Consider the following 15945-nt stretch of genomic DNA (forward strand, 5'->3'; position numbering starts at 1 on the left):
GAATGTGCTGAGTTAGCTGATCTCAACTAGGATATCAGTATTGGTGCCACAGTTCGCTTTAGTATCCCTTGTCTAGGGAGGGAAAAATATATCAGATAGGATTCGACTCTTGATCATTATCCTGAGATATTTGTTGGGATATCTGTGCGGACATTAGCTGAGCCAAGGCTTGTATTTGGCTGTAAACCGATTATTTAAATCAGTTGCCAACACCCACTGTTTAAGCTCTTAAATGAAAATTTGCAGCTTGACTAACGTACTGGAGGATTGTTGATTCCTGTGGAATGCTACGCCAGCAAGAATCAGTACTTTCAGGAAAAGAGTGCAACAGGGACTAATAATATAATCTTAAATATACAACATATATTAAATTACTTTTCAGTTAGCAAAATTGTGCTTGGTAAAGGGGAGTTACTTTACAAAATGTCTGAGGCTATAAATCAGAAACTGCTTGATCTCAACAGTGAACTGAATAAAGCAGGGTATAATTCTACAGATGTCAAACAGAACTGCCAAAAGGTGGAACATAAATCAGATAAAAGCTTGCTTTATTAAAATACAGGAGCACAAGTAGGGGTTTGTACAATGAAAATAATTTTAATTGCTCTAAATAGTAATGATCTGTATACAGATGAATCAGAAGTAACGTACACATAGCCTGAAAGGCAATGCCTACAAACTGTTCAGAATAAGCTGGCAACAATTCAGAGAACTCTCTGTGTTTTAATAGCATAATTAACACATGATGAAAGCTTTATAGCATAATTACTTTATGGTGAAATAAAGGTTATTTTTGTGAAGTTTTAATTTTATCAGCATTGTAGAACTCATGTAGCCAGAAACTAACTTAAAAATTGTTTTATTACTTATGGATAATAATGCAATAATTGTATGAAATAGAATATAGAAAATTAAAGCATATAAGCCGAATTAAATAGATTGTAATTATCCTAAGTCTATCACTGCTAATGTGTCAGCTAACATAATTGATCAAGTTATAAATTAAATTTCAAAGCATATAGAGCACTGAAATATTGGCATAATATTCATGAAGGATTATAACTTTTGAACAGTAAAATATCAGAAACAAATTAAGAGTTTCCATCATTAATGCTGGCATTCAGCAGTTTCATCAGATCATTTGCAAAGTTAATAAAATGCATTAAAAACAAAAGTATGAGAAACCAATCAAAAGCTGTCTCTTCCTTTCCTTAAATTGAGGGTTGGATGCCCCCTGGTGTACAGATGTAACATAAATATGTTACTTTTGTGTGGGTCATTCTAGTATGATGATGACGTCTTTTTAAGATATCCACTCCAATTAAATCTCTAACTTGGTTTAATATAACAATGTTTAGACCCTATATAATCCTAAATCTAATCACAAGACTTGGTATTGATTACTAATAGACACTAACACATTCACTACTATATAATATATAAAAACTATAATATTCCCCAACATCTTTCGGTCATCCAATGTTAGGCCACTGCTGACACATTTCAGAATATGTTCCAAGATGACAACATATCTCACCATTTATGCATTACTTTAGCTTAACTCATCCGATTTGTGATGATGTTTTAACCCCTTATAGCTTAGGTGCCTTGGAACACACTGGAGACAACATGATGCCCCATATTAAACATCTGATGTTATTACAAAAACAATTTAAAAGAAATTACTAATATATTTAGTGAATTTATGCATTTCTAACAATACACTTATCTAATCCATAGAAAATGGTATGTAGTCTAAATCTACCATATGTAGCTTTAAAGAGTTCTGAAATCTTCTGAATGTACCCTAATCAACTAACTAGAAATATGATCAGAATTATGGCCTGAGTGTTGACAGATGCAAGAGGGACAGTCAGAGCTGTCTATAGTATGTGATTTCACCAAGTAGTAAAGCATGTTGCCAAGCTTCCTGGAATGAGAGGGCCAATGGAATAGTATCACTTTGCCTTCCCTGCAGGATAGATAACGACAGGATCTGTTTGCACTGCAACATCTGCTGTCTTTTTTCCTCCCTGTAAAGCATAAAGATAAAGATGGAGACATTGACAATTACAGCAGCAGCAAGCTACATATGATTTTAGAACTTTTACATTGGCGAGCTGGGTATGTCAAGAACTCTGTATTTTACATGTTCTTTTAATTTTCTCCCCTCCCGCCTGAAATAAGGCTTCCTTACTGGAGTACAAAGATATAGGCCACCATCCAATAGATTGACAGCGCATACTGGTGAGCTGCTTAATTGTGGAGTACATCACAACCGAGGCTAATCTTGTCCTCCCACACCTTTCACACATGCACTCTTCCAATAGTGGGCTCACTTTGGCAATTGTGAATGGGAACCTGGATTGGTTTTTCCTTCCCTAACCCATGGACACAAGAGTTCACTGCAGTGTCTCTACCACAGCCCTTTTCAGGATCAGCTAACTCAGCACAAACTTTCTTTTAACTTATTTTCTTCTTTGTTGTAGCAATAACAGTGATATATTTGATTGAAAAGAACCACTGATTAAACAGCAACTACCCACAGTATTCAACCAAGGTTAGTGAACTGTGGAAAAATTCAGAACAGTTGGTTCATTTCAAAGAAAAACAATATTGTTCCAGGAGAAAATTTATGATGAATACTTTTAGTTGTCTGCCAAATTAACAATTACTGTGGTACCTCAACACAACTGGACATTATTTTTAATGTGAGCCTTTACATTAAGTCATAGCAGACTATTCAACCATGAAGGTTATCACAGTCCTGCCATCTGCCATCTGCACATGGGCTCTTTAAGCAGGTAGCTGTTCAATAGTAATCAGCAACAAAAATCTTGTCTGATATTCCCCTCCCTAACCCAAGGTACTGAGGCCAACTGTAGTACTAAATTGAAAAACACAGCTTGCACTATGTTTTCATATGACCTATATTGAGATATGTTCAGCTTCCTGAAAAGGCTTCGAGCTTTAAGCAAACTGTGTAGATTTTATTTTTAGCAAACCTTTTTAGACTTAACAAAGTATTTTAATTATTGTTTATTTTTAAACGACTGCAATGCTACCCAGCTGAGATTAACAAATCCCCAGCGTCTGGGGATCAAACCTTTAAAATAGTGCTGGAGAAGTACAAAAGGAAACTCCATAACAGAACACTAAAAATATGTAACAAAAAATACAGAACAAGAATGTGGATTGATGATAATAACAGTGATAGGATCCAATAATTTTGTTCAGACATCATGATCATTACTTCTCTTGATATGCTCATGACCAGACTTTGCAAATGAGTACCTCTGAGATGATAATGAATAGTGGCTATGATGTCCTTCAAGGTTATATTACTGCTGTATTTTAAACATCAGAATTACAGTTAACTTGCATGAAAGGTAAACAATTGATGTTTGTTGCAAGTATCTATTTTTATTGTACTTATATACCTACTTTTTAAAATTAAAAACACACTTTCAAAACATGCAAGTCTTAACCATAAACTCTGATATAAGATAAAACTGTCCAATAACTTCAGTTTTTCTGATTATTAATAAAATAATGTAAGTCATTCATAAGAACCACTGTGAAGTCTGAACCCAAATGTAATCACTGAAGAGGAACTTGCCTTCACTAGATGATTTTTTAGTTCTCTTCTCATTAAGCCTCCATCTTCTGGTATATCTGGTGTATTTTTCCAGACATTAGATGCATATCCACTAGGGATTGCTATATAAAGCAGAAGGAAAATCTAAACGCAAGACCAGCTGTGCTCACTGATCCAAGCTGGACGTTAATCAGCGTTCATGCTGAGGTAGATTTATCTAAGTGTTGAAGTATTGTGACACAATGATAACAGATAATAATTCTACAGTATTATTTCTATCTAACTAGTGTTCTGTGAATTATGCAGCTAATCTATATATAAAGATGCAATGCACAACAGTAACACTTCTGGGACTAACTATAAACTCAGTTATAATCTGATTATTTGTCAAATAAGGTAAACCACTGTGGTCTGCTTGGAAAGACAGCGAGTGTAACCCTGGTGGTCACACTAGTGTGAAAGTTCACTGATAAACTCTACTGCAAAGTCATGTGACTATATATTTAATCTGCAATGCAATTTTATGCATGTTAAGTGCAGCCGGAACTATCTAGGAAGGCATATTGCCTGAGGCGGGGGTGGGGGGCAGGGTAGGGGTGACAAATACATTTTATAAGAACATTGAATCATGAGTTAATCTTGGAGCGGCAATGGCACGGGTTTGGAAACATGTACTGATTTCTCAGTCTACTAACAAGCACTCTTTGGCCTCCTTATCTTGAGAGACAATGGGTAAGCGCCTGGAGGTGGTCAGTGGTTTGTGGAGCAGCGCCTGGAGTGGCTATAAAGGCCAATTCTAGAGTGACAGGCTCTTCCACAGGTGCTGCAAAAAAATTTGATTGTCGGGGCTGTTACACAGTTGGCTCTTCCCTTGCGCCTCTGTCTTTTTTCCTGCCAACTGCTAAGTCTCTTCGACTTGCCACACTTTAGCCCCGCCTTTATGGCTGTCCGCCAGCTCTGGCGAACGCTGGCAACTGACTCCCACGACTTGTGATCAATGTCACAGGATTTCATGTCGCGTTTGCAGACGTCTTTAAAGCGGAGACATGGACGGCCGATGGGTCTGATACTAGTGGCGAGCTCGCTGTACAATGTGTCTTTGGGGATCCTGCCATCTTCCATGCGGCTCACATGGCCAAGCTATCTCACGCGCCGCTGACTCAGTAGTGTGTATAAGCTGGGGATGTTGGCCGCCTCGAGGACTACAGCTTGGGAAACTTAGATGAACCAAAGAAAAAGAACTAAAAGCATGAATCAAAGAGAAACCATGTCTCTTTTTCCAATCACAGCAGTAAATTGTGTTGTTTGTAAGTCTGAATCCCTACTAGTGATTGCTATTTGAATTTACCAATTATATATTCATGAGCTTTTACTGCTAAACAGTCTTTCATGTAGAAGGTTAGAATTCTTGTAAAGTTTTGCTGACGCTACATTTCTTTCATCAAGCCAGCTGGATAAACCATATAAAAGCAAACATGGCAAAGATGGAAAGGATAAAACAGCAAAGAATAGGGCCAAACCTATCATTATGGTTTGACAAAACCTTCAAACTCCACAAAAAATATCAAATGAGAGAAATTTATTTAATTTGGTTTCGAAATGTTTAAGTTGGAAAAGACTTGGAAAGTTCTTTAACATACCAATTGTTTTATGAACAACCCAAATGTTTGCTTCTTTTCGAGTTTCTTAGGAGTTTCTTTGGTTTTGATATTATTTCCATTTGGTATTGGCACCAAAATGGTGTTTGGCTGCTCTGTGGGAGGAAGGGCTTCCACAGATTTTGTTTTCTGAGGTTCTTCTTGATTGCCCTCTGGTGCTGTCTTTTTCTGTTTCGAGTTGTCTTTGCCTTTCTTTGCTGGTTGCACTGAATTTTCTGTAATCTCGGGTCCTTTCTTCGCTGGGTCATCTGCCAAGCCTGAGTCCTGAAAAAGATAAAGTAATATTGTCAGAATCTAAAATAGTGACTTGAAAACTTCTCACTATAAACTGATTCATATTGGTTTTTAAAGTTTCTGTGAACTGAGACAGAAAGCATGCCATGGAGTTGCTGTTGTAATAGCAGTAAAGAGGCAAATATATGGCTGGAGAGATGGTGCAGAATGGAAGGGTTCAGATTTCTGGAACACTGGGAGCAATTCTGGTACAGCATGGATGGCCTTCACCTGAATAGAGTTGGGACCAATGTCCTTGCTGCGAGAGTAACTAGTAGCTGGGATTTTAACCTAATATGATAGGGTAGAATGGAAAACAAGACAAGGAAGCATAAAGGAAATTTAAAGGAATTAGGATGCTGGAAAGATTAGAGGGAGAAACAGTAAGGTAATATGAAAACAGATCAGGAAATGGTAGGGTTAAAGAGAATAAGATTGCCAGACAGACAAGGCAGGTTGTTTTAGGTGTATAAATACATTAAGAAATCTGAATTAAATCAGTGAACTAGAGACCCGTGGACTGAATTTAACGTAGCCGATGGGAGACCTGGCGTCTGCTCGAAAAGGTGAGGGGAAACCTGCCTCAGCCTTCTGGAGCCCCCGGTGCAATTCAACTGCGCTTGGGCACTTAATTGCCTGGCGCCGGGGTCCTATTAAGGATGGGGATCCTGCCTCCAAGCGCTACAGCCAATCAGAGGGCTGGCAGCTCAGTAGTATCGGTCGTGCCACTGGGAGCAGGCCTGGGACCAGGCCCAGAGCTGGACCCCAGGTAAGTGTGGCAGGGTCTCCAGGGCCAGTCTTGCAGGCCCCGGTGAGGTGGGGAGAATGGTAGGCAATACAAAGAAAATAAATGGCCACCCCATTACTCCCTGCCCCCCCCCGCCCCAAACACTTATATTTAATATGTGATCTTCCCCCTGCACAAAGTGCAGAGGTCATCCCTTCATACCCCCACATTAGAAATGCAGAGTTGACCCCCGCCCCCACTTCACTAAAACTCCTAAGTCCCCACTTCACCCCTCGGTAGCACCAGCTTTCCCTGGACGGGAAAGTGAAGGCGCATGAATGCCAGCATTTGCAAGGAAGAAAATGGACAGCTGGCAAGATCATGGTGAAAAGTATGTAAATTTTGCCAATTCTTTATTTAAATATTTAAAATTGGGTCCCATCACCGAGCGGTGGGAAGGGGGGCCACTACGGAGCCTCGCCGCCGCTGGGAAGATAGGGCCCGGCAATCCCGGCGTCAGGCTCCGTGGCGGGCCGCTGCCAGTGTGATCTTCTGGCCCACCACCACCATGGAGCCAGATGTTGGGAGCTCAACAAAATTCAGTCCAATGTGTGTTTGGGTATGATATAATGGCATTAACAGAGACGCGAAAGTGGCTGAGTTCTTTGAGGAGTAAAATGCGCTGTGGATAAAGGGGAGCTTGTTGACGTACTGTACTTGGATCTCCAGAAGGCATTTGATAAGGTGCCACATAAAAGATTATTGTGCAAAGTAGGAGCTCATGGTGTTGGGGGTAACATATTAGCATGGATAGAAGATTGGCTGGCTAGCAGAAAACAGAGAGCACGCAGAAATTAGTCCTTTCCTGAATGGCAGGATGTGACAAGTGGAGTCCCGTATGGGTCTGTGCTGGGGCTTCAACTTTTGACAATTTATATCAATGGCTTAGATGAGGGGAGCGATGGCATGGTAGCTAAATTTGCAGATGACGCAAAGATAGGTAGGAACGTATGTTGTGAAGAGGACATAAGGAGCTTGCAGACCAATTTAGATAGGTTGAGTGAGTGGGCAGAAATCTGGCAGATGAAGTATAATGTGGGAAAATGTGAAGTTGTTCACTTTGGCAGGAAGAATAAAAAAAGCAGAGTATTACTTACATGGAGAATGACTGCAGAATTCCGAGGTGCCGAGGGAACTAGGTGTTCTAGTGCATGAGTCACAAAAGGTTAGTATGCAGGTACAGCAAGTAATAAAGCTAATAGAATGCTCTCCTTTATTATAAGAGAAATTGAAAATAAAAGTAAGGATGTTATGCTTCAATTATACAGGGCATTGGTGAGACTACATCTCGAATACTGTGTGCAGTTTTGGTCTCCTTTTTCAAGGAAGGATGTAAATGCATTGGAGGTGGTTCACAGGAGGTTTACTAGATTGATACCTGGAATGAGCGGGTTGTCTTATGAGGAAAGGTTGGACAGACTGGGCTTGTTTTCACTGGAGCTTAGAAGAGTGAGGGGAGACTTGATTGAAGTATATAAGATCCTGAACGAACTTGACAAGGTGGATCTGGAAAGGATATTTCCTCTTGTGGGTGAGTCCAGAACTCGGGGGCACTGTTTTCAAATTAGGGGTCGTCCTTTTAGGACAGAGATGAGGAGAAATTTTTTCTCTCAGAGGGTTGTGCGACTTTGAAATTCTCTGCCTCAGAAGGTAGTGGAGGCGGGATCATTGAATATCTTTAAGGCGGAGGTAGATAGATTCTTGTTAGGCAAGGGAATCAAAGATTATCGGGGGGTAGATGAGAGTGTGGAATTCGAGTCAAAAACAGATCAGACATGATCTTATTGAATGGCGCAGCAGGCTTGAGGGGCTGAATGGGCTATTTCTGCTCCTAATTCGTATAGTCATATGGTCATGTGGCCTAGGCTTGGGCACAAATGGGTGCTAAACATTGCTAGTTACATAATATTCAGGAGGGTTAGAGCAGAATAAAAAGGAGAATTAATCTGAAGCAAAAACTGAATTTAGGAATAAGAAGGGAACAATTACTTTATGGGGAGTTGACCACTGAACAGTCCATGGAAGCAGGATGCATAATACATTTTATAATGGAAGTGGTATTCTTATTTTATCAGACTTTTAAAAATGTCTTATTTCTTTCCACATATTACTGAAGTACATGACATGCTGAATCACTTGAACTTGCATGCCAGATTTGGACTTCTGTACTAAACAATCCTATTGCCATGTTTCACTGCAAATGGTTAGCTGAAAAATCAAAGCTTTATTTTTATTGCAACAAGAGGGGGTGCAATTCTAGATTTAGTCTTCAGTAATGAAGCTGACAAGTGGAGGAAGTAACAGTGGGTGACCGTTTTGGAGATAGTGACCATAATAGTTTTAGCATAATCATGGAAAAGGACAAAGATAAAACAGGAGTAAAAGTTCTAAATTGGGTGGGGGGGGGATGGGGGGGAAGGCAAATTTTAAGCAACTGAGAGATGACCTGGTGAAGTGGATTGGATACAGCTACTTGAGGAAAATCAGTGGCAAACCAGTAAGAGGCATTCAAAAGCGAGATACTATAGGCACAGTGTAGACATGACCCCACAAAGAAAAAGGGTGGTACTGCCAAATCTAGAGCCCCCTGCTTATCTAGAAGCTTACAGGGTAAGTTAAAGCAGAAAAAGAAAGCTTATGATGATCACAAAAATCTTAACATTTTAGAAAGCCTAGAGGGGTAAGGAAAGTGCAGGGGTGAAGTAAAAAAGGAAATTAGAAAAGCAAAGAGAGGGCATGAAAAGTTATTGGCAGGTAAAATCGAGGAAAACCCAAAGATATTTTATCAGTTCATTAAGAGCAGGAAGATAACGAAGGAAAGGGTCGGGCCTATCAGAGATGTACAAGGGAACTTATGCGTGGATGCAGAAGATGTGGGCAGGGTTCTTAATGAGTTTTTTGTCTCTGTCTTCACAAAGGAGAGGGTTGATGTAGACGTTGTAGTTAAAGAAGAGGAGTGTGAAATATTAGATCTGATAAGCATAATGAAAGAGGAAGTACTAGAGGGTCTGACATCCTTGAAAGTGGATAAATCGGCAGGACCAGATGGATTGCATCCCAGGTTGTTAAAGGAAGCCAGGGAGGAAATAGCGGATGCACGGAGGATCATCTTTAAATCCTCACTAAATACAGGAGAGGTACCAGATGACTGAAGGTCAGCGAATGTTGTACCATTGTTTAAAAAGGGTGTGAGGGATAGGCCAAATAATTACAGGCCAGTCAGTCTGACCTCGGTGGTGGGTAAATTGTTGGAATCTATTCTGAGGGACAGGATAAACTGCCACTTAGAAAGGCACGGATTAATCAGGGATAGTCAGCATGGATTTGTTAAGGGAAGGTCATGTCTTACTAACGTAATTGAGTTTTTTGAGGAGGTAACAAGAAGGATTGATGAGGGTAGTGCAGTGGATGTAGTCTGCATGGATTTTAGTAAGGCATTTGACAAGGTCCCACATGGCAGACTGGTCAGTAAAATGAAAGCCCATGGGATACAGGGAAATGTGGCAGGTTGGATCCAGAATTGGCTCAGGGCCAGGAAACAAAGGGTAGTAGTCGACGGATGTTTTTGTGAATGGAAAGTTGTTTCCAATGGTGTTCCACAGGGCTCAGTGTTGGATCCCTTGCTGTTTCTGGTATATATTAATGATTTGGACTTAAATGTGGGAAACATGATTGGGAAATTTGCTGATGACCCAAAAATTGGCCGGCTGGTTGATAGTGAAGAGGATAGCCGTAGACTTCAGAATTATATCAATGGTTTGTTGAGTGGGTGGAAAAGTGGCAAATGGAATTCAATCCAGATAAGTGTGAGGTAATGCATTTGGGAAAGGCAAATAAAGCGAGGGAATACACAATAAATGGGAGGATATTGAGAGGGGTAGAAGTGCATGTCCACAGGTCACTGAAGGTGTCAAGACAGGTAGATAGAGTGGTGAAGAGGGCATATGGAATGCTTTCCTTTATTGGCTGAGGTATAGAATTCAAAAGCAGGGATGTAATGCTGAACTGTATAAAATGCTGGTGAGGCCACAGTTGGAGTATTGCATACAGTTCTGGTCACAACACTACAGAAATGAAATAATTGCTCTGGAGAGAGCACAGAGGAGATTTACAAGAATGTTGCCAGGGCTCAAAAGTTGCAGCTATGAAAAATGATTGGATCACGAGGGTTGTTTTCCTTGGAGCAGAGAAGGCTGAGGGGTGACTTGATAGAGGTGTAAAGAATTATGAGGGGTCTAGATAGAGTAGACAGGAAGGATTGTTTCCCCTAATGGAGAGGCCAATTACCAGGGGGCAGAGATTTAAGGTGATTGATAGAAGGATTAGAGGGGACATGAGGAAAAACTTTTTCACCCATAGGGTGGTGGGTGTCTGGAATTCACTGCCAGGAATGGCGGTGGAGGCAGAACACCCTCAATTCTTTTAAAAGATACCTGGACATGCACCTGAAGTACTGTAACCGGCAAGGCTACTGACCAGGTGCTGGAAGGTGGGATTAGATTTGGTGGCTAGTTTTCTCGGCTGGCACAGACACGATGGGCTGAATGGTCTCATTCTGTGCTGTAATTTTTCTATGGTTCTAATTAGCAAAATTGTGCCTATATTGTGAAAATTATACCCCTAGAAATCATCCTGCTCCATTCCTTGACTCATCCATCCTCTTAACTAGTTCTGCTGCTGCTCCATGAGTGAAACCTCTGCAGTACACTGTAGCTGGGAAATGTTGAGCTAATGGTAATTTGAGAGATCTGGAATTCCCACATACATCATCACCAGCTGCTTTCCCAACAGTGCCATCCATTAGGAGCCTTAAGTGCTGGTGAGGATGTTAAGACCAGGTGAGGCATGGGTCTAGGACTCCCCTCTTGGCCTTTTCCTATTTTGGCTGTAACAGGGTTTAACTTTTAAAACACTGTGTATTAGCTTCCCTCTCAGTGAGTCCTTGCTCACTGCTCTCTAATTGTGATGGCAAAGAAATCAACCAGACAGCTTTCTCAAATCAAGTAAGGCGTAAGTTTATTAACCTTAAAACTCTAATTCAGTTAAAAGTACTAAAAAATACATGACACGCCCACGCTAGTATGCATATGTGATAAACACACAAACAAATAGAGACAGAGGAGGAGAAAGAAGAGGAAAAGTTTGAAGTAATAGCTGCAGTTGAGTTACTGGTTTTGTATTGGATGTAAAGACTTTGACTGAAGTTCAGTCTTGCGGTTCTCGTTGGGGCCCTGTGCACACTTTAAAACTTGTTTCGCTGGTCTTCTGTCTTGAGGCTTGAGTTACTTCCATGGGTCCCTGAAACTTTGCATGAGAGAGAGAGAGAGAGGTGCTCTCTTCTTGAAGTTCACTTGCTGTCTATTCCAAAACTGTTCTGTGAGCACAATTCAATTAACTTCAGATTGGCCAGCAGGCTAGTCATGTGACTAGCTCCTTATTTGGAACAGCCTCTCCTGTGAGGTTTGTGGAATCCTTCAAGCTTATGAGACACTCTCAGTGAGGGGGATGGGTGGAATGTTGGCTCAATGACCCTCAATGTCTCTTGATCATCACCAATGACAAAAATCCATCTGGCTAATTGCATCAGGGAATACTCCCATTGTCTTCTTCATGCAACAGTCTTTTAGAATGCAAATGTGCAGCCATGTTTTCAGCCACTGTTGTAGTCTTTTTAAACAAGTTATTTCAGGTCCAGTAACAGTTCAAAATAATGTTCCATATGACAAAATTAATATGTCTCATTTTGGCAGGTGTGGTTTCCGTCACAGGGACAAATTTGGAAGACTTAAATACGTGAAGTGGGCAGAGGGATGGGGGGGCAAAGAAGAAGGTGATGAAAGCCAATATGAAGTGGAGGGTAGGGGAAGCAAATGTCAGCATGAGCTAGAGAACAGTACAAGTGTGAAGTGGGTAGAAGGGTAGAAAAGTGTCAGAGTGAGTTCGGGGAAGAGGGAGAGAGTACCAGCATGAACTGGGAGTAGGAGCTGAAGAAGCAGAGCCTCAGGATCTAGGAAGAGACAGGAATTAGTAAACAAATTAACCTTTAATAAGACAATTTAGCAACAGATTGTAATACACGTATTTGCAATAGCCAACAATTTCTCCACAAGTAATGAGGAAAAATCCCTGCAATGTATGCCACTATCTTCTGGAATTTTCTGGTGTATCTGGTAATCATTGAATGTTAGCAAATCCCAGAATAACAGAACCCTTACAATATTCAGCAGAGATCCTCCAAATGCCCAGTGCAGTTGCAATTAGATTAGATGCAATTACACAATTGTATCCTTGAAGCTATGTAAGAAATTACAAAGTGATTTACTGTTGACTGAAACTTTACACACACCTTCTCTACAAATCTCTTTTCAATACACAATTCAGCAGCAAGCAAAAAACAATTTCAAAGAACACAAAAAATGTCCCAATATCTGACGTCAAGTGCATAGCTGATTCTGACCATCTCTATTTAGGTAACTCCTTGCATTCAAAAACATTTATTTTCTGGCAACTGAAGCTGCCTAGTTTAGAAGTTAAATATTTTACATCGAGTCATCCCTTCTTCAAAGACCATTATCTGGTTGCACAATTCTGTTCAAGGCATTGCATCACAGACAATTTAAGCACTGAGCATAAAATGGCATTGAGTCTGTTAGCTAGACTTTAAGGAAACTCTGGAATAATGCTCTGCAATGGTCTTTTTAAGTACTTGTAGAAAGCACACCTCATATTTATTTTTTCCGTTTGTAGTCCATTTAGTTGCATTTGGTGGTATGGGACAACTCCTGAAGCCTATTATAATGTTCTGGCTCCAAACCCTTTTCATCATAAGGAGATCTGACATTTCCCCAACCTTTAACAGTCCAGTTAATCAGACAGAATCACAAAGAATATACAGCACAGCAACAGGCCATTCGGTCCAACCAGACCATGTTCGCAATTATGCTCCACTTGAATCTTCTCCCATCCATCCTCATCTAACTCTATCAGCATAACTCTCTGTTCCCTTCTCCCTCATATGCTTATCTAGCCTCCTCTTAAATGCATTTATACTATTCACCTCAACCACTCCCTATGCTAGTGAGTTCCAGATTTTCACTACACAGGGTGAAGAAGTTTCTTCTGAATTCCCTACTTGAGTTCTTGGTGACTATCTTATATTGATGGACTCTAGCTTTGCTCTTCCCCACAAGTGGAAACACTCTCTCTTGTGTCTATTCAATCAAATCCTTTCATAATTTTGAAGACCACTAATAGGACCCCTCAGTTTTCTCTCTTCAACAGGAAAAAGAGCCAGCCTGTCATCCTTTCCTGATAGGTATAACCTTGCATTTCTGGTATCATCCTTGGAAATCTTTTTTGCACCCTCTTCAGTGCCTCTATATTCTTTTTATAATATGGCAGTAAATCAAGTGTGATCTAACCAAGGGTCAATACAAATTTAGCATAACTTCTCTACTTTTCAACTCTATCCCTCTAGAAATAAACCTGGTGCTTGGTTTGCTTTTTTATGGTCTTATTAACCTTACAATTCTTGCTATCTTTCCCCTACTGCAAACAATCCAAAGCCTCGTATTATTTTAATCTAAATAAAATGCTAGCATAGTCTGGAGCTACAATGTCTACTGATATGCAGTGACATCATGCATAGATGAACCCTCTGTTGCTTCTTCAGCCACAGAATTAGCTACAAAGGTCCTTTATATTAATATCAATGATGTAAGGCACTATGAGTAAAGTGGTGCCAACACATCTTTTGCCTGTAAAATTACTGAATGAAATCACTGCAGAAACAAAACCACGATTGTTAGATACGAATAATAACGGTAGTTCTCATGCAAGATATTTCTTATGGTTACTGAAAAGGCAAAAAAAAAATTCTGTAAGTAACCATTAAGGAAAACTGTGCAGGTAAATGGCATTCTCCTTTTAATGGGCAAAATATACCCATAATTTAATTTAAATTAATTAAATTAAAACATTTCCAAGCAGTATTACCTTCTCTATTTGACCGTCACTTGTGTTACTATTGCACAGTGTTGCTCAGCTTATGGTTCTTAGTAGCTCTGATTTCTCCATTGAAAGCAATGAGTAAGAGGGGGTGCCCAGAGCCAATTGTAAGTGAGAAAAACTGGCGGTGCCCCTGACTGGGAAGCCAGACACTGCATGGTGCCTTCTCTTTTGGGAAACAAACACACTCAGAATTTTTTTTAAAAAATTAACCACAGATGTAATTTTCTATGCGTACGTGAGGGAAAGACCATGGTAGACCCTTAACCTGGACATTCCTTAGGACAACTTTTAAAAATGTCAACTACAACAGCAATTGGAAAAATTACCAGCTTACAACTTTAAAATTTATATTCAGAGCCTGATTTTAGCTCTGTGCAAGTGGATGGGTTTTGAGCAAGTTTAAATCCTGTCCAAAGAACCTTTACGAGTTTAGGAATGTTCTTTGAGATTTAAAATTATATTTCAGTAATTCTATTTTCTAAAGTTTGAGATTGACAATTTACAGAAGAGATGCTCCGCCTTCCTTTCTTTCCTGAAGGTGCTGACTCCTTGCTGGGGTTTTTCTCCATTGGGAGCAGTAGCTTCCAATACTTGTCTAAATGGCTAGTTTTTATATGTGTGCCTGAACAGACTGTTTGACCACCAAAGTTGAGCCTGATCCTGTCCAGCTAAAGCCCATACATGCATATTCATGCACAGACACACACATACACTTTTCCAGTGGATATTGTTAAAATAGCAATCAGAAACACAAATCCTGATCAATTTTCTCCTCCCCAATCCACGCTCTACAGCTGCCCGGCCGATGTCAGCTAACTCTGCACAAGACAAGGAACCAAATGTGAGGCCTTCTGGTCCATATGGCTCAATTACACACAGGCTTTACTAACCATCAAGGAATCATTTTCTACACTATCTTTAAAATGGACGAAGTATTCAGACGGGATCACGGTTAGCTCAATTAATACTAGTTTGGCAATTTGAAGAGAATATGAAAAAATATCAACATTGCACAATTTTGGAAAAAAAAGAATGAGGTGGATAATCTGGAACATTGGCTTTTCAAATTATATATGTGTTTTAGCCATGGCTCAGTTGGTAGCACTCTTGCCTCTGAGTCACAAGACTCTGGGTTCAAGTCCCACTTGAGGGGCTTGAGTGCAAAAATCAAGACTGACAGTGCAACACTGAGGGAGCAATATTTCAAAGAAGAGCAGGGGAGTTCTCTCTGGTGTCCTGACCAATATTTATCCGTCAATCAGCAGCAATAAAACAGATTGGTCATTATCACAGTGCTCTCTGTGGGAGTTTACTGTATGCAAATTGGCTGCTGCGTTCCCTACATTACAACAATGACTACACTTTAAAAGTACTTCATTGGCTGTTATGCGCTTTGAGATGTCTGATGAGTGTGAAAAGCACTGTACAAATGCAAGTCTTTCTTTTTTTCAATGGTGTTTTACAATGATATCAAGTGGTGTCTTGAAACTAGGCTGATGACAACTCTCCATATCTTGAGCACCTCTAGGAACATAATGCGCAAAGGTAAAAAAAAAATCTACACCACATAGTAGATAGCTTTTACCTGCAGTAGGCACTGTAAAATATCAAAATATATT

General features: G+C 40.1%; 1 protein-coding gene across 5 annotated transcripts in view; it reads right to left on the bottom strand.

The window, feature by feature from the left end:
• Positions 1-552: 552 nt before the first annotated feature.
• Positions 553-15945, bottom strand: part of bcas1 (brain enriched myelin associated protein 1) — a 237205-nt gene continuing 221812 nt past the window's right edge. For all 5 annotated transcript variants that reach the window (XM_068048790.1, XM_068048791.1, XM_068048792.1 and 2 more), the window contains 2 exons: positions 5239-5520; positions 553-2033 (listed from right to left, as the gene is read on the bottom strand). In XM_068048790.1, coding sequence (XP_067904891.1) covers positions 1959-2033; positions 5239-5520 — 357 coding nt within the window. In that variant the 3' untranslated portion in view covers positions 553-1958. The remainder of the gene's footprint in view (positions 2034-5238; positions 5521-15945) is intronic.

Source organism: Heterodontus francisci, chromosome 16 (assembly GCF_036365525.1).
Source record: "Heterodontus francisci isolate sHetFra1 chromosome 16, sHetFra1.hap1, whole genome shotgun sequence".
In the NCBI taxonomy this organism is placed as follows: domain Eukaryota; kingdom Metazoa; phylum Chordata; class Chondrichthyes; order Heterodontiformes; family Heterodontidae; genus Heterodontus; species Heterodontus francisci.